Source organism: Myotis lucifugus, unplaced genomic scaffold (genome assembly GCF_000147115.1).
Source record: "Myotis lucifugus unplaced genomic scaffold, Myoluc2.0 scaffold_532, whole genome shotgun sequence".
NCBI lineage: Eukaryota > Metazoa > Chordata > Mammalia > Chiroptera > Vespertilionidae > Myotis > Myotis lucifugus.
The window spans coordinates 518,836-538,755 of record NW_005871580.1 but is presented as its reverse complement, the minus strand read 5'-3'; the positions used below and the strand labels follow the sequence as shown (position 1 = coordinate 538,755).

Below are 19,920 nucleotides of genomic sequence, written 5' to 3'. Positions count from 1 at the left end.
ATTCGGAGAGTGGATGAGCTCTTGGGGGGAGTAAGTAAAGAGACAGGAGGAGAGCCAGCCCCAGAACAGAGGCGTAAACATGCATTTCAGGAGCAGGAGACTGCAGATCGCCAGGGGAGCAGGAGGAATTCTACTCTCTGACAGCTCTCCTGTCAGATAAGTTAGATGAGTATGAGGAAGGTTTTCACTTTCATGGGAGAGATCGTGAGTCTCAGAGAGGTCAAGAGATTATCCCACGTTCACCCAGGAAGTGATGGCAAGAGTTGCCCTGTGATCCATGTGCTGGTCCCCAGCCCAAGGCTCTCCTCCTTACATTTTTGTCACATGTTCTTTCTTGCAGGAACTAAGCGGCTCCTCCATGGCCCCTATCTTGACAGCAGTGCAATCTAAAACAGCTCCTCCCACGTTTAACAGGACCAATAAATTCACTGCCGGCTTCCAGAATATTGTAGATGCATATGGTGTAGGCAATTACCGGGAGATGAACCCAGGTAAGGTGTCTGATACGTTACCTGCCTGAGCAGCTTGAAAATGAAAATTGGGTAAGATTCACCCCCAAGGTGGCAACCTAGCAGTTGAATTACTTAAAACTGTGACTTTCCTAAAATCGTATTTGTTTTTTTTGAATGCTCTGCATCGTCTTCTGTAAAGGTGATTAGTGAAAGATTTGTTCCTTGTCAAGATTTCACCTGTTCTCCCTTAAACTGTAGCCTTATCAGGCAGCCAGATTCGGTTCTTGTTTGTTTAACAGTTCAATGAGGGTCATGTCTAGGCATCTCCACAATCTCATAGTTGTGTGGGAGAGATGGGAGCACACAGAACTTGGAGTCAGAAGCCTGGATTCCTAGTGACATAAACTGTGATGTTGGTGGCCTGGTTTGTAAAATAAAGGGGTAGACCAGCTGTCCCTTAGCCAAGCAGTGCATGATGCTGTTCTTGTCCAGCCTGTGTCCCAATCTAATTTGTGACCCATAATGCAGGGCCCCATAGGTGAGTAACTGCTGGAGGCCTGTGGTACATGTGAATGGTGGAGAAACAAGCAGGAGATGGTAGTGGAAAGAGCATAGAAAGCACGTAGAAAACGGATTTAAGTCCCATTAAACTTTGTGATCTTGGGCAAGTCACTTAACCGCTCCCAAACTCAGCTCATCTGTAAAGTGGAGAATAATAGTATTTATCCACTGATGAGCTCATGTATGTGGGAGCCAAGCAAGTGTCAGGGGTGCGAATACTGAGAGCTGACAGAATCAGAAAGGCACAAGGGAGCCAGCTTATCACAAGGAGCGTAATAGACCAACAGTCGGGGAGCCCACAGGACAGTGGGGAAGACTCAGGCTGTTGTGGTTCTCACCTCTGCAGCTCCCTATACCATCATCACTTTCCCCTTCCTGTTTGCCGTGATGTTTGGAGACTGTGGTCACGGAACCGTGATGCTCCTGGCTGCCCTTTGGATGGTCCGTAATGAGAGACGTTTCCTCGCCCAGAAGACGGACAATGAGGTGGGCGTCCATCAAATGTCCCCCCTCATTTCCTCAAATGTTCTTAAAGTGTGATTGTTGTTTTTGCCATAGGAATAGCATGTTCTTATGAGAAGGGGAAAAATGGAAAGTGGAAAAGAGCCAAAACAACATAAACACTAGGCCTTCCCTGAGCTTGTCACGTTAGCATGTGGTCCCTTTTCATCCACAGTCCTTGGATGGTTTGGTGCAGTGCCTTTTAGCATTTTCGTTTTTTTGTACATTGCTTGGCAAGGCGTTGATCTTTTCTTTTTTGCTAATATTGATTTTTTTCTTTGATTATAAAAGCAATATATGTTCATTGGGAAAATACAGCCATCTACTTAGAAAAAAATTACAATGAGTGTTTCTGTATTACCTTTCTAGTTTCCTTTCTGTGCTTAGACAAAAATATATAATTTTAGAAATTGGGATCAAATAGTGCATATTAATTTGTAGCCTCCTTTTTTTCACTTAAAATAGCACAAATAATTTTCATGGCAGAGCCCTTTCCCCACAAGCCCACGCTCAGTGTTCTTCTGAAACACAGACATCCGAACACCATGTCTTCACTTTCACACTTGAAGTTCTATACCTTCCGTGAAGTTCCCTCACAGAGCGATGTGAAGGTTGAGACAACTCAAGAGTTGCATTGTTTCAAAGTTAACCAGCTGATGTCACTTTGTGGCCACTGGCATTGCATTTTATGCCTTTAGCTATGTTCTGAATTTTATCTGCAATCTATTTTTTACAGGTTGACTTAACTAGAGCTAGTTCAGTGATGTCAGAGTGACCTAATCACAAGCAAGGTTAGTGACAAATCGACCTGTGACCAATACAGTTTTCATGACAAGCATTTTATTTAGAGAGAGAGGAAGGGAGAGAGAGGAAGAGTGAAAGAAACATTGATTTGTTGTCCCACTTATTTATGCATTCTTTCGTTGATTCTTGTACATGCCCCGACCTGGGGTTGAACCCACAACCTTGTTATTTCGGGATGAAGCTCTAACCAACTGAGCAACCTGGCCAGGGCTCATGACAAGCATTTTAATAGATGTAGTTTCCTGTAATAAATATTTGAAGTCTGCAAGTCCCACTCAGCGGTTCTGATGGTTGTTGCACATCCTGCAGTATCGGGAGAAGGCACTTTCTCTTCTTAGTGGATGTACTTAGAAACTCAACTTTTAATGGAGACCCCCCCCCCACCCCCGCCCCCGCAAAGGAGTATAGATTTGATTTGCCGTAAATTTAGCAGCCAGCTCAGAGCTCAGTGCTTACCTCCTGGAGACACAGCCACCCACTTTCAAGTCCCCCTTTTCACAGGTGAGGCCTCAGTTTCTGCTTTAATCACATTTTCTAACCAAGGCTGAATCCAAGCATATGAGGCCTCTATGCTTGTTTCCACAATAGCAACGACCAGTCGAGGACTTTTCAGAGTCACCTGTAGAAGCTCAGGAAAATCATGATGTGTGTGCTCTTGCTATCTGGGCCACTTTGGTGCCTGCCTGGTCGCGTGGCCCCTGTGCATAGGGCCTGCGTGCCTTGCTGTGGAGAGACCTGATCACACACTGGCTCAGAGCTCACTGACAGTCCTCTCTGTCTCCCCGAGGCCAGATCTGGAACACCTTCTTCCAGGGGCGCTACCTCATCCTCCTCATGGGCATCTTCTCCATTTACACGGGCTTCATTTACAACGACTGCTTCTCCAAGGCTTTCAACATCTTCGGCTCTTCTTGGAGCGTCCGACCCATGTTCAGAAATGGCACATGGAAGTAAGTTCACAGACAGGGACGGGTTGTTCCCTGGCCATCTATGGCTGAGCAAATCTACGCCTGGCTCGGCCCAGAGGTGTACCCACAAATTCAACAAATAATGCCTTTTTCTCAACTGAGCGTGAGACCTTGTGCCACTTCCTCAGTAACTGTGCTGGTAACTGTAACTCATGGAAATAGTTTTTAAAACTTTAGCTCAACTGCCCGGCTGGCGTGGCTCAGTGGTTGAGTGTAGACCCATGAATCAGGAGGTCACGGTTCGATTCTGGTCAGGGCACATGTCTGGGTTGAGGGCTCGATCCACAGCATGAGGCAGCCAATCAGTGGTTCTCTCTCACCATTGATATTTCTATCTCTCTCCCTTACTCTCTGAAATCAATTGGGAAAATCTACGTCTATATTTTGATATAGATATATATATATATATATATATATATATTTTTGATCACATAGATCACAGGAGCTCTTATAGATGATATGTTCATAGATATAGATATAGATCTACAGCAATCTTTGCTGTGAGAGACCGGATCTGTCCTCTCCTCATCAGGGGTGGTTTTCATGTTTTGTGGACACACAAAACACGCCTCTGCTTGGTGAATTCCAACCACTTGCCCTGAGGCGTGTTGTTAGGACTGTGTATGTCTAGAGTGGCCAGGGATCTATTTCTGTAGACTCCTTCATCCCTGCCCCTACCTTTTTTCTGATGTAGTATATACACTGAGTGGCCAGATTATTATGACCACCTAACGTTCGTAGGCAAATTAGCTATAATTTCGCGCTGAAGTTGCTAGAGGGCCAGACCATTATAAATAGGGAAGCAGGTTGTTTACCACGACAGTAGAAGTGACTTTTTTCTGAAGATATGGGTAAACAACGCGATTTAACAGCCTTTGAACGTGGGATATATTTGAACGTGAGTGGCCAGATTATTATGACCACCCCATCAGTACTTCGTTGGGCCACCTTTTGCCTTTAATACTGCGGCGATTCTTCTTGGCGTTGACTCCACGAGATGTTGAAAGGTGATGCGAGGACTCTGACAACATGCCTGATGAATAGCACTGTCCAGTTCTGTGAGATTTAATGGTTGTGGAACCAGCTGCCTGATGGCTCTTTTAACTTCGTCCCACAAATGTTCAATTGGATTGAGATCTGGTGATTGTGGGGGCCACCTAAGCAAGGTAAAGTCTCCCTCATGTTCTTGAAACCACTCCTGCACAATACGAGCACCGTGGCATGGCGCATTGTCTTGTTGGAAGAAGCCATCTCCATTGGGATACGCCATCAACATGATAGGATGAACTTGATCAGCAATGATATTTAGGTATGTTGTGCTATTCAGACGAATTAAAGGGCCCAAATCACGCCAGGAAATCATGCCCCAAACCATAACATTTGCCACCACCAGCTTGAAGGGTTGTACTCATGCATGTGGGGTGCATGCTTTCATGCTGTTTCCGCCAAATTCTCACCCTGCCATCTGCATGATGCAACTGGAAACGTGATTCATCGGATCACATGACTGTTTTCCAATGCTCGACTGTCCAATCCCTGTGTTTCTGTGCGAATTGGAGACGTTTTATCTTGGTAACTGCAGACAACAAAGGTGTTCGAACAGGCCTTCGGCTTCCATATCCCATACGATGCAGTGTACGGCTAATTTGCCTACAAACGTCAGGTGGTCATAATAATCTGGCCACTCAGTGTATATATGTTTTTTACTACATGTACCCCACCAGGCTGGAGCACTTTGAAAGCTTAGACTATATATTCCTTGGGGTTGGCGGGTCATTTCTGTCGCTCAGGCCACAGGACGGTGCTTGGCGCACAGTGGGGATTCAGTACCATTCATGGAATAACCAAATGAGCCAAATTGATGCGTTGCACCAGCAGTTAGCTGTGATTGGCTCGAAAGACGGCACCCTAGTACTTTTTCCTGCCGTTGGTCACTCACTGGCTTTGTTTTTGTTTTTTCCTTTCTCCCTCTGTAGCATGGAAACGATGGAGACAAATCCACTTTTACAGCTGAACCCCGCCATTCCAGGCGTGTACTCTGGGAACCCATACCCATTCGGGATTGATCCGGTAACAATGTCCTCTGGGCTTAAATAGTTATTCGATAGTTAAATGACTGGCTGAGGAGAAATCGGGGTGGGGTGGGGGGAGAGAAGTGCCAGAACCTATCAAATCAACCAACTTGTGTTGAGATAGAATTACGTGGACGGGAGGTTTTTGTGACACACTGCGCTGACTTCAAGTAAGTGTCCTGCCTGCATCCTTTACCCAGCCCCTGGGTCATTTTCCATACAATTCCCCAAACATCTGCCTCGTTCTCCATCACTTATGCCTTGGTGGTTAATGACTGCTTCTTTTTAAAAAAAATTTTTTTATTGATTTCAGAGAGGAAAGGAGAGGGAGAGAGATAGAAATATCAGTGATGAGAGAGAATCACTGATCAGTTACCTCCTGCACACCCCCTGCTAGGGATTGAGCCCACAACCTGGGCATGTGCCCTGACTGGGAATCGAACCTGACCTCCTGGTTCATAGGTCGACGCTCAACCACCGAGCCACGCCGGCTGGGCAATGACTGCTTCTTTTAAAAAGCCCTGGGTGCCTGGGAAGTATGCATATTAGATCATCAATTTAGCATCCTAATCAAGTTTCCTACTTGGGCATTTTCTTGCAGTGGGGTAACCTAGAAACATATGAATTTGCTTTTATTTTTGTTTAATTTTACTGCCTAGAATTGATACGAGTGGAAAAAGAGATTGTCAGCTTTTGTTTGTTATATCTATCGCAATTGGATTTGAGCTGAGCAAAGCGAAAGTGATTCCGCACACTGGATATGAAGGGGTTTTCCAGAAGACACCCACACATAGTGGCCCAGCGCAGATCGCCACTAGGTGGCAGCCTTGTGCTCCAAATGAGCATGGGTGGTCTAGACCTGAACTTGGCAGAGGCAGTCCAGAAATCTATCTTATAAGCTCTTTCTGTGACAGAGAACCCAAAAGCTCAGGTTCAGTTGCTGACAGTTAAGAGGGAACAGCACCGGCCCTAACGTTGGTTGTGTGGTCTCTCCTACCTTGTGGGTCATCTCTCTCCTCTCGTTTTCCTGGGTCCTCCCACTGCCTGCCCTCCTCCCCTCCCTTATAAAAACAGAAAGTGCCCTAGCTTTTCTGTTGGTTCAGTGGATAGTTTGGTTCCGGTCAAGGGCACATGCCTCAGTTGTAGGCTCTGGCCCTGGTTGGGGCACATGCAGGAGGCAAGCCGTTGATGTGTCTTTCTCACAGTGAGGTTTCTCTCTCCACCCCCCACCCCCCCATACTCTCTCTAAAACAGTGGTTCTCAACCTTCCTAATGCCTCGACCCTTTAATACAGTTCCTCATGTTGTGGTGACCCCCAACCATAAAATTATTTTCGTTGCTACTTCATAACTGTAATTTTGCTACCGTTATGAATCGTAATGTAAATATCTGATATGCAGGATGTATTTTCATTGTTACAAATTGAACATAATTAAAGCATAGTGATTAATCACAAAAACAATATGTAATTATATATGTGTTTTCTGATCGTCTTAGGTGACCCCTGTGAAAGGGTCGTTCGACCCCCAAAGGGTCGCAACCCACAGGTTAAGAACCGCTGCTCTAAAATGAAAAAATATCCTCTGGTGAAAATTTAAAAAACAAAACAAAAAAACCCCCCAGAAAACATTACCCAGGCCATACCTGGTTTGACTCACTGGATAGAGCATCCACCTGTGGACTGAAGGGTCCCGGGTTTGATTCTGGTCAAGGGCACATACCTGGGTTGTGGGCTCGATCCCCAGTAGAGGGCGTGCAGGGAACAGCCAGTCAATGATTCTCTCTCATCACTGATGTTATTACTCCGCCCCTCCTCTATGAAATCAATAAAAATATATTTTTTAAAAAAGAAAGCATTAGCCAGGATGTGTTGATGCTTGCTTCCCAGGGGCACTTGCATTCCAAGTTTTATCAAAAGAGGTAAAGTCCTTGAAAGCTGGTTTGCAAGCTGCTAAGTGCTAAAAAGATATGCAAGCTATTATTTTTATAGACTGGAAGGCTTTATCTCTGATCCTAGGAGTTTCCTCATTAGCAAGCAGATGGGGGAGTCCCCAGGGGGTGGTTTTAGGGTCGGATTGGCCTTGCTTTGAATCATGTTGCTCCCACTGTCCCTTCTCTTCCCCTCACAGCCCACATCTAATGCAGCAGCAAATCCTGTTTGTCCAGGTCTGCTCCCCATGAAGGGAGGGTGGTGTAACTCACATCTCAGAACTGAGCTTCCAGAGTTCCTGCTCTGTGTGCAGTTTCTGTCATCTGCCCACCCGTCAAAAAAGAAAGGAAAATGTGAGGGTGAAAGAGCAGGTGGAGATTGAAAATAATCCTCCAGGTAGCACTTAGATTTTTTTAAATTTATGGTCTTTTTATCATAAAATAATATGTATGATTAAGAATCCATATAACACAAAATACTGTAAAAATGAAAAGAAGGACTTCTTTCCCACCTCTCCGGTTCCTGCCGTCCTAGTCCCAGAGATAACCTGTTAAACAGAACATCTCTGTGCCTATGTTAGCAATTACATATATGAATGACGGGTTTGATGTTTGCATAATGTAAACTTCTACAGCTGCATTTATTGGTGGAATGCATCATCTATTTTGAATCAAATCACGAAATTCTTGGCTATCAGAGCTGCGCAGTCTTTCTATAGTGTCTGTGAATATTTTATAAGAAATGAACGTAACAGTGGTGATGGAATCAGGCAGCCTGTGTTTAATTCCTGGCCTGAAACTCTGGACATTGGCTCTGATTTGAGCTCTACTGACACCCCAGCTACACTTCTCCTATAGCTGGACTAAGGGAAATGGGACTTTGGAACCCAGGAGCGTAATCCCATGGAAATAAAGCTTTCGACTCTATCGCCTCCTCCTGTGGGGGCCTCTGGAAATGCTTATTCCAGTGGAACCCCAAGAAGTCCACTCCCACTAACAATGGGGGAAGACAAGACATGTTTTTCTCCTGTAACAAGAAGATTAAATGATTTTCACACGTAAAACACCTAGAAAGAGTTTAGTGCATAAATGGGGTAAATGCTCCATTTGCTATTGTATTATTTCTTCCTAGGTGTTTAAGTAACTCAGTTTCCTCGAAATTAAGATAAATTCCCTCACATGTAAAATGGGAATCCTTGTAGAGTTGTCCTCCCTTATTCATGGGGACACATCCCAAGACCCCCCAGTGGATGCCTGAGTCCGTGGATAGTACTGACTCCATGTACACTATGTTTTTTCCTGTACATACATACCTATGATAGAGTTAATTTACGAATGAGACACAGCAAGAGATTAACAATAATAAAATAGAACAATTATAACAATATACTGTAATAAAAGTTATATGAATATGGTCTCTATCTCAAAATATCTTGTTATACTGTGCTTACTTTTTTACTTAAAGGAAGCACCTCATAGATTCTCTTTGGCATATCTGAATTGCCAGCGTCACCTCGGGGTCATTATTAAGTAACATAAGGGTGACTTGAACACAAGCACTGTTAGTATCAATACGATGTTAGTATTGATCCGGTAACCAAGGCTACTCAGTAACTAATGGGCGGGAAGCGTGTACAGTGCAGAGACGCTGGACAGCGTGATGGCTCGTGACTCAGGTGGGATGGAAAGGGACAGTGTGAGATCTCATCATACTTCTCAGAATGGCACACGATTTAAAACTTACGAATTGTTTATTTCTGGAATTTTCCATTTAATGTTTTCAGACCACAGTTGACCATGGACAACTGAAACCACAAAAAGTGAAACCATAGCGAAGGGGGGACAAATGTCTCTATCTCATGGGATTTTTGTTAGAATTAAACAGGGTAAACACATTTAAGGAGCTTGGTGTGTGCCTGGTACTTACCGATGAGCGTGGCTGGTTTGTCAGGTTTGGCTGGCTCTGCAGCATGCCAGTTACCCTGCCCTCACCAAGTGAGGGATCCTGTGGGGTTGGTAACCAGGTGGGCAAAGGAGGGCAGACCGTGGAGGGCAAGCCTGGTGCAGCTTAGAGGTCGAGGCACACAGGGAGGCAGGAGGCTCTGGTGTGTGGGCACCGTCACTGGTGTCCCTTCTCTCACCTTTCCAGCGACCTCCTTAGCGATCGTCCAGCTGGGAGCCACTCAGGACATTATAAAGAAGCAGTGCGATGTGGTCCCTGCCCCTGTGTGTGCACGGGGGCGAGGGCAGGTGACTATGCATTGAGACTGTGCCTAGGTGGATGCTGACCCTGAGTTACTGAAGGAGGAAAGAGAAGTTTGTGGCTTCGTTGCCTTTGAGATGCAGTACGACAAGCCCTCAAGATGTGTCTAGCAGGCCGTTGGGGATGTGCCTGAAGTTGGAGAGGTGTCAGAGGTAGTGGAGAGGACTTGCATCATTTGCCTGAGGGTGGGGATTGGAAACTACAGGGAGTTTAAGATTTCTGTGGAGAAGATGAACGTTGGTGACTGGGGTTACTAATCAGCATGAGACCCTGACCACTGGGGGTACTTGCTGTCTGAGTTGCTCTCCTGGGGGCAGGCAGATACACATGCCCATCACTTTGCAAGTTGACAAACAGGAACTTCAGGGAAGGCAGGGACCATGCCTTACCCACAGTGCTAATAAACAGGCTACAGCAGTGACTTCTTGAGAAGGGCCTGGAAGATGCCTTGTAATGTGAAGCACTACAGACTTTCAAAGTCAGACATGCTATTTATTATTAAGAAGGGATTGGCTAGCCCAGCTGGTGTGGCTCAGTGGTTGAGCATCGACTTATGAACCAGGAGGTCATGACTTGATTCCCCGGTCAGGTCACATGCCTGGGTTGCGGGCTCCATCCCCAGTGTGGGGTGTGCAGGAGGCAGCGAATTAATGATTCTCATCATTGATGTTTCTATCTCTCTCTCCCTCTCCCTTCCTCTCTGGAAAAAAAAATTTTTTTTAAAGAAGGGATTGGATAAGTTCATGGGCCAGAGATCTACACTTTTATTAAGGGAACCGAGGCAAGTTTGGGATCTCCATAATATTTAATGATTTATTTTCATTTAGATCAGGGAAAAATCATGTAGGGTCCCCCCCTCCCCTCAGTTTCCTTCCAGCCACTTGATATTTTACTGGCACTAATGGTTCGGACACTTTTGTCATCAGAGTTGCATTTATAAGGGGCTTGGTCCTTTTCGAACCTAAAATGCCTGAGTGGAACTGGACTGAAGTTAGAGACTGTGGATCCCAGAGCAACTTCTCAGGGGAAATTGTGCGGTTGTCCCCAGCCCTGGTAGGACGTCCAGATGCTGGCCTCAAGCATGTCTTCACGTTTCCCACCCAGATTTGGAACTTGGCTTCCAACAAGCTAACGTTCTTGAACTCCTATAAAATGAAGATGTCGGTGATCCTGGGAATCGTCCAGATGACTTTTGGCGTCATTCTCAGCCTTTTCAACCACATGTGAGTTTTAGGGTTCTCCTTCTGCCTGTTGGTCTGACCCCATTGACGATGAGCAGTGACAGAGCCACCGGTTGTGCCCCGTGTCCCTCTGTGTGAGGTTCCTTCCCCATGTCTCTTGGCGTGAGCCAGGACAAGCTGGTGCCTGGAAATGGGCCCTCTGTTTCTCGGCTAAACTTCTCAAAGGTGAGTAATATTTTCATGCGGGTTTAGAATGAGGCTGGCAAGCCCGCAGCACCTGGTGTCCCCCAACCTGAAAGGCTTGTTCCTGTATATCAAGGCTCAGCTCCCACCAGCTCCCACCAGTGGGGACATAGTGCCTTTTGCCAAAACCCCCTCAGATTCTAAATTCCCTTTGGTGTCATTTCTTCCTATCGGCAGCACCCTCTCCCTTCTTTGGCTGTTAATGTTCTGCCTATTCCTTTCCTTCGATCAAGAACCATCTCTGGAAAGCTTCTCCAACCTACTTCCGCTACAGGTGTAAATCTTTGAAGCCAGCATCCATGGTGCCTGTTCAGAGGTGCCCTGTGTGGACCTGGCAGCTGGTAGGAGTCGCTGCCACGTAGTTTGATAGTAAGTGAGGGTAGCATGAGGCCACACACATGATAGGGGGCTTGGAATCAGAAGTTTACTAATAAGTACTGCTTCCAGTTTTTCATATCTGTGTGACCATGGATATGTTGCATAACGTCTCTGAGATTGCTTTCTTTTATAGAATGGGAATATAGTAGTCAGAATGAGTTAGGTTATTGTGAGGTAACAAATAACCCCCAAATCTCAGTTGCTAAGCTACAGACCATGACATGCCCACTGTAGGACCACCGGGGGCTCTGTGCCTGTTGTCTTCACACTGGGACCTGGGCTGACGGGCAGCTACCAGGGGTGCACTGCCAGTCGCCATGGTGGAAGGAGACTGGTCAATTACCGTTGACGCTTAAGTTTCCACCCCAAAGTGACACCTGCCACTTCTGTTCCCATTTCACTGGCCAGAGCCAGTCACACAGTGACCCCTGATCTGAAAGGCCGAAGAAGTACAGTTCTACTGAAAAATCGGAAGTACTTGGTGTGCAAGCCAATGACGAGCACCCTGGTGCTCCTGCCTGCCTGGGAGTTCTATGCGGATTCGGTGAGACAGAATCCCAGACGGCACTTTCTGCCTAGACCTTATTTGGCATCATTGAGTGTCAGGCTGGCCTCACGTTATCTCTGATAATCCCATTTTTTTCCATGGAATCTCCTTTTCTAGCTCTTGCAGTTAACAAAGGGTATGGGGCTCTTTCTGATATTTTTCACTTCGGTGCCCCCAACTTATTCTGTGCGACCCAAGGCCTTAGAGCTGGAGTTGGCATGCATTCTCTGCAAAGGGACAGATAGTAAATCTTTTAGACTTTTGAGGCCAGATGGTAACGTGAAAACTGCCATTGACAATACAAATGCGTAGCGGGATGAGTGTGACCGTTCCAATAAAACTTTATGTATGAATGCTGAAATTTGAATTTTGTGTAATTATCATGTATCATAAAATAATATTCTTTTTAGTCTCCCCCCACCCCCGCCATTTTAAAATATGAAAACCATTTTTAACTTGCAGGCTGTAAAAACCCAAGGGCCCTACTTTGCCCCCCTATCTTAAGGCATTCTTAGGAGGAAAGCTCTCAAGTCACCCCCATATACCCGTGTGTTTTCAATGTGTTGATATGAGCTGGGCCTGCATTTGAAGCTTTGGCCAAATCGCCAACTGACTGTGTGGGCTCAGTCTTTGCTTCAGACATGACCCCTAGACTTTGGTTCTCTCCAAATCTTTTGTGCAAAAGCACTTTCCTCTCCATCCATGCATGATTGCTGCTTCCCAGGGGAGTGAATGCAGTTAACATTTTATGCTTTGGGAAGAATAATTAGTTACTGATACTTTTTTTCAATGTTCTGTCTTCGTGTGTGTGTGTGTGTGTGTGTGTGTGTGTGTGTGTGTGTCCATCCCCAGATACTTCAGAAAAACACTCAACATCCTTCTGCAATTTATTCCGGAGATGATTTTTATGCTGTGCCTGTTTGGATACCTGGTTTTCATGATCATTTTCAAATGGTGCTACTACGATGTCCACGTGTCCCAGAAGGCCCCCAGCATCCTCATCCACTTCATCAACATGTTTATGTTTAACTATAACGACCCCTCGAATGCACCCCTGTACAAACATCAGGTATTATGGGATTTTTCTTCTTTTATGCACCTAATTATGGTAGATCTCTCTCATACTCTTGAGTACCACAGAGACTAGTTATTTGCAAGACTGAGCTATCTTGCCCTAACCAGTTTGGCTCAGTGGCTAGAGCGTCGGCCTGCGGACTGAAGGGTCCTGGGTTTGATTCCGGTCAAGGGCACATGCCCAGGTTGCGGGCTCGATCCCCAGTGGAGGGCATGCAGGAGGCAGCTGATCAATGATTCTCTCTCATCATTGGTGCTTCTATCTCTCTTTCCTCCCTTCCTCTCTGAAATTAATAAAAATATATTTAAAAAATAAAATAAAAATAAACTCCAGCTAAGGTTTACAAGAAAGAAAATGGAAATGGGACCAGGAAGAGGAGTCCCTCTGTTCACATGTCAGGCTCTTCCGGGGGCTTCCGCTGGCTCGTTGAGTTTTTATCTCTTGTTTTCCTCTGGGCTCTTCCTCTGTGGACAGCACCGCCCAACAGTCAGACTTTTTGCCACTCTGATTGCTTCCATTTATTTCAGCTTCACTCTCAACTTGATATTTTATTTTTAAACAGTATAACTGTTCCATGGGAGCTGGATATAAATAGCACTCAGTGAGTCATTCTTTGGTAGCACAGATAGTTCTCTTCCTCTGTCCTCTCCCAGCGATTAACTTGATAATATTGCTTGAAGGTCGAGTTTTCAATAAAGGAAGGCCCATGTATATAGGTCATGATTCCTCTGGGTCAAGTTCTAGGGTGAGCTTCCCAATGCCAGGGGACCCTGCGGTGCACCTATCCCAACAGTGAGTGCTCATGCTGGTGCCCTGATGAAAATCAGGCTCCTCCCATGGCCCTGCATGTCCTCATGAGTTTGATTCCTACTTGTATTCTCCTTCCCTTCAGAAGCAGCAAATAAGAAGGAAAAAATGCCCTGTGATGGGGCTATTTTTTTTAATGAAAAAATAAGAGACTATTTTCAATAATAACCAGAGAAGACTTACACCTCTGGAAGTTCCCTGGTGGTACCCTATCTTTTTGTTAACATCAATGGTAACCTTGAACCACCCTAGCTGTTAGCATTAAATGAATGTATTTGGAAGGTTAATTTACTCATTGCCTGAGTCTAAATGAAAATTTACTTGGATTTTCCAAGCAAGTCTTCACTTTTAGGCAAAGGACTGAAATTCATCCAGCAGTTCACGTGCTAATAGCCCTTTGCATGAAGACAGAAGCCCTCAGTCTGGAATATGCAGTGAGCATGGCTTTTCCAGCTTTTTCTCATTAAAAACATCGTTGGGGTTGGCTCGTTTCCCCAAGCCCTAGTATGAAGATGAATTATCTTGACACAGTTTGAAGTTTCCATAACCTCATTTTGGGGTCAGGCAGCTGGGAGAGACAATGTAGGTTGATAAATACAGCCCCTTCCCATCACTGTCCTGGCTGTCTTACTGTCGTGCTTGACTATCGAAGAAGAGCAACAGATAATATAAATCTCCAGTTGCTTGTACAACATGAGGGGGAAAGCCTGGTGTAAAATGGACAAATAGGCCTGGCTGGTATGGCTCAGTGGTTGAGTTGACCTATGAACCAGGAGGTCAGGGTTCAATTTCCTGTCAGGGCACATGCCCAGGTCATGGACTCCATCACCAGTAGAAGGCGTGCAGGAAGCAGCTGATTAATAATTCTCTCTTATCATTGATGCTTCTAACTCTCCCTCTCCTTTCCTCTCTGAAATCAATAAAAATATTAAAAAATAAAATGCAACTGAAATGATTCACACTTAGCATTTTTATCATATAAAGCAGCGGTTCTCAACCTGTGGGTCGCGACCCCTTTGGCGTTCGAACAACCCTTTCACAGGGGTCGCCTAAGACCATCCTGCATATCAGATATGTACATTATTATTCATAACAATAGCAAAATTACAGTTATGAAGTAGCAACGAAAATAATTTTATGGTTGGGGGTCACAACATGAGGAACTGTTTTAAAGGGCCAGAAGGTTGAGAACCACTGATTGAAGTATGCTGTGTGATCACTTTAAAGTAATAGGATCTTACCATTCTGGTCTTGCAGCAAGAAGTCCAAAGTTTCTTTGTTGTTATGGCTTTGATTTCTGTACCGTGGATGCTTCTGATTAAGCCATTTATTCTTAGAGCCAATCATCGGAAATCCCAGGTAAGAGTCATTCCTTCCAGTTCAGTCACTGTGGGTAGGCATGTGGGTTCCTTGGGACTGGAAGTCTGGGGTTGAGAGAGCATGCTGGGTGGACCAGGCCTGAAAGACAGTGGCGAGGTAGGTAACTGGACTTCACCAGATATGTTCTCTTCAATAGAGTTTGACTTTTCCAGAATAATGTCCTATTAAGGCCAAGCAGGTTTAAATCTTATGTCTTGCAAATTTTGCTTGTGTGTGTGTGTGTGTGTGTGTGTGTGTGTGTGTGATATAAAATACTCCTTTGCATGAATATACCACAGTTTAGTTACCATTCAGATACTGATAGTTATTTGGCTTGTTTCCAGTTTTGGTAATTACAAATAGTGCTTCTATAAACTTCCTGTGTATGTCCTTTGGCACATGTGTTTTAGAGAGTTGCGAGTAACTAATTTAAAACTGATTATTTTATTTCAGACAGCACCCAGGTCAAACAGCATGAGACGTTAGCTAAAGAGACTGACTACAAAGTCTATTTTGACTGGGGAGAAGAGTCACTAACATTCACAAAGTCCAGTATTGTGCTTTTACCAAGTTATTCATGTTTATTTTAACCAATTCCAGCATAGGACTAGAAAAGGCTGGAGTTAGGGATGAAAGTGGAGAAACTATCTTTTATTTTTTTCTGTGATATTTTCTCCCTTCAGTTGACGGAGAGAGAAAATAGGATTTGAAGAAGACAAAGTAATGTTAGTTTAAGTCACATTCCTCACCATAGGGCAGGGAACCATGAACCCAGAGCCCCCTGTCGGTACCTGGTACCCTGGAATTCCTGTCCAGACGGACTCAAGCCCACTTCTGGGCTCTACAAAGGTCCAGCCACAGCACGGGCACAGCTAGATCCTGGCGTGGCCCCTGGGCAGCAGTTTGTGGAGAGTGTAGGTGGGCATGGACAGTGTGGGGGCAGTATCCACACGTGCACACCGGCCCTCCAGCTGCGGGAGGGGACCAGAGATGAGGAGAAAGTGGTGTGTCATCGTGCAGGCCAGCTCTCCTGGGACGCTGAATTTGAACCTGGCCTTTCAAGTTCTTATGAGGCTTTATTTATCAAGATAGGAGGCTAGAACATATTTTACTTAGGAATATGTTGGCTTAATTTATAACTTTTCAATATTTAAACATATGACACATGGACTTCCATTGTGACCTTTGCCCAGGGGCTTGCAAATATTAGGTGCAGACTCACTGAAGAAAGAAAGGTACTGATACTTACATGCCTAATTTGCAACACTCCTCCCGTGAAATCATTCTAGGAACAACTTTCAGCATGGGATGTTAAGTTTCACAGTGCCTGGGAAGAAATAGTTGATTGAAACTCAGGGATAAAACCAGGCCAAACTGAATGGTGACTACACCTTGATTTTTTTTCCCCCTTTGGATTTTTTTCTTAGCCATTTTTATAAAATGATATTTTTATTTAGAAAAGTATATTTGTGTTGGAAAAGTGATTGTCTTAGTCTGTTTGGGCTGCTATAACCAAGTACCACAGACTGGGTGGCGTATAAACAGCAGAAATTCACTGCTTACAGTCCTGGAGGCTGGGAAGCCCAAGATTAAGGCTCCAGCACATTCACCTTCTGGGTAGGGTCCCTTCCTGGTTCATGGTGAGAAGACACCTTCTCGTTGTGTCCTCACATAGAGGAAGGGGTGAGGATACTCTCTGGGGCCTCTTTTATAAGGGCACGAATCCCATTCCTGAGGGCTCCACCCTCATGTCCTAATCACCTTCCAAAGGCCCCACCTTCTAAAGCTATCATCTTTGGAGGTTAGGATTTCAACATAGGAATTTTGGAGGGAGACACAGACATTCAGATCATAGCAGTCATTAATTCCTGATTTTTCCCATAGAAATCTGGATGTGTCGGTCACAAGGCTAAGTATGTCAAAGGTATCACTGATGGTTTTATGACGGTGTGTATATATGTATAAATAGAGAGGCACTCCGGTGTGTGTGTTGGTTTACTGTAAAGACTGACCCATTTGGCACCTTCTGGCACCATGGAGAAAAGCACATGCTCTGGAATCCCCAACTGGGTTTGAATCCTGGCTCTGCTGCTAACCAGCCTTACCAGCTGGGGTCCTGGGCACATGTGTTAACCTTTCTGAGCTGTAGTTTACCTCTCTGTGAAATGGGGTGGTGACTCTGCTCATGTAAAAATGTTGTTAGGAAAGCTAAATGAGATAACGTAGAGAGAGTTTAGAACAGTGGCTGGGACGTAGCTAATATTTCACGAGAGCCCGTATTTTGCATGGAATTGTTGTGATTCTAATTCTAAGGATGAATCGAGCGCTTCATTTCCTTGCTTGCTGACAGCTGCAGGCATCCATGATTCAAGAACACACCGCTGAAGACATTGAAGGTAACAACTCGAGCCCTCCCAGGAGAGCAGATGCCCACAGGGCCCAAGAGGACTACGAAGAAGAGGTATTTGGGACTCAACACCCTACAAAGACTTCCCAGTTTGTACAGATTCTAGAAGCGGACCTGGTCAGGGGTGGTGGTCAAGTATTGAAGAGCTGTTTGGGCGTGGGCACCAGCCCATCAGAATGAACTTGGGCAGTAGAGCTGGTTGGGTCAAGAGGACCTTGCTGGTGGCAGCCCTGTGATTGCTGAGTCACAGGAAGCTGGGAAGGTCCTAGGGCAGGGGATGCCTACAGGATCAGAACAACTGCTACTTACCAACCCATCTAGGAGTATTGTAATCTTTTAGCCCAGGTGCTGCTGCATCTGTGAGCGTGAGGTGAACGTCAGCCTTCAGATCTAGTGACATCGGAGGCCATCAATGGTACGAAGGCCTCCTTGGCTCATCACTGGGCCCCGAAAGTCAGCTTTCTCATCAGGGCCCCTCAAGCCGTGAGAGCAGAGCCCAAATGTAGCCCTAGATATTAAAGCAAAAAGTGGATCCTTTTTCCCCAGTCCCCTCCTGGACCCAAGTGTGCACAGCCTTCATCACCCTCTGCCTCAGCCCTGCTCTATCACAACCTCCTTCATTAACCTTCATAATACTATCTGCTCTCCTGTGAATTCAGGAATTGTTTTGTTTCCTCCTCCCTCCCTGCCCCTTTCTGTCTGAGGCAGCCACTCCCAGGAATGTGCCACATTTTCCCAGACTCTGCTTTTATGCCAGGACTGGAGTGGCCCACAGTCCTGAACTGGCTGGGGGTTATCACTGGAGCTCTATTCTTATTCTGCAGTGGGGACAGGGTCCTGTGAGGCCTGATGGATGCTAAGAGTAGCTCCATTTCTAATGTTAATTACTGAAAAAATAATCATTTGAATGAATGGATGGTCAATTAGACCTAATGAGGGGAAAAATCTGGATTTTGAACAACTGTTCCTACAAGATTCCAGGTAAGGAGAATAACCCATATTGGTGGCTTATTGATATTTACGTTTGTTAGACTTGCTGGAATGTTTTAGAATCCAACCCACACAGCATCAGACTTACCAGGCCCAGCCTATCCAGTGCAGCCTCCATAATCTTCTCATGCCCTTGACATGTATCCAGTCCCTGTTCACCGGCCACCACTGCCATGACCCGGCTGCCCCTTCCATTTGTAGGCTCGTCCCCTCCCCCATGGTCATGCTTGGGTGTCCCATTGTAAGGTGAATACAGGCTTGACTCCGCCTCCCCCTCGAAGTCCTCTCCCACTTCTCTCCTCGCCAAGAGTTAACCGAACTCAGGGGTAAGGACGCAGTGCCCAGACTGCTAAGTCTACCCAAGACTTCTGACACTAGCCACAAGTTTGGGGTTCCCCAGGACCACCCCCCCTTCAGACCAGCCAGTTACAAGTTCAGGGTCCCCTCAGACTGCGTTGGGTTCAATCTTTTATAAACCCACTCATAGAACTCAGGAAAGTGCAATACTTAGTTTTGTTGTAGCAAAAGCATACACATCAGAACCAGCCAGAGGAAGAGGCACCCAGGCGGAATCCACTGGGAGGGCTCCAAAGCGCGGCTTCTGTGTTCTCAGGGACTCCTTATTCTCCCAGCACTGACTTGTGGTAACAGGTGTGCAGATGGCCAGCCCAGGAAGCTCACCTGAGCCTCACTGTCCGATGTTTTATTGGGGGCTCACTACGCAGGCATGGTTGACCTAGGGCAGTGATGGCGAACCTTTTGAGCTCGGCGTGTCAGCATTTTGAAAAACCCTAACTTAACTCTGGTGCCGTGTCACATATAGAAATTTTTTGATTTTGCAACCATAGTAAAACAAAGACTTATATTTTTGATATTTATTTTATATATTTAAATGCCATTTAACAAAGAAAAATCAACCAAAAAAATGAGTTCGCGTGTCACCTCTGACACGCGTGTCATAGGTTCGCCATCACTGACCTAGGGCCACCCAGGTGGTCTCCATCACTCTTCCTTTCCTGGAGATGGGGCTACTAGCATGTGTCTCCAAGTCCAATTCTAACCACTTGGTTGGTCTTTCTGGTGTGGCCTATCCCCAAGTAAATGAACAGAAGTGGTCCCAAGAACTCACCAAAAATAACAAAAGCATTTCTTTCACTTGTGAAAGTACAAGGACTTAGAGCAGTGGTTCTCAACTTTCCTAATGCCGCGACCCTTTAATACAGTTCCTCATGTTGTGGTGACCCCCAACCATAAAATTATTTTCGTTGCTACTTCATAACTGTAATTTTGCTACTGTTATGAATCGTAATGTAAATATCTGATATGCAGGATATATTTTCATTGTTACAAATTGAACATAATTAAAGCATAGTGATTAATCAC

At 45.4% G+C, this 19,920-nt stretch overlaps 1 protein-coding gene across 1 annotated transcript in view; it reads left to right on the top strand.

The window, feature by feature from the left end:
- ATP6V0A4 (ATPase H+ transporting V0 subunit a4) overlaps positions 1-19,920 on the top strand; it is a gene marked incomplete at its 5' end in the record, with an annotated part of 33,816 nt that overhangs the window by 10,398 nt on the left and 3,498 nt on the right. The window contains 8 exon segments of the mRNA XM_006110091.3: positions 341-491; positions 1,360-1,499; positions 3,111-3,268; positions 5,263-5,356; positions 10,655-10,773; positions 12,752-12,968; positions 15,039-15,140; positions 17,491-17,601. Of these exon segments, the coding sequence (XP_006110153.1) occupies positions 341-491; positions 1,360-1,499; positions 3,111-3,268; positions 5,263-5,356; positions 10,655-10,773; positions 12,752-12,968; positions 15,039-15,140; positions 17,491-17,601 (1,092 nt within the window).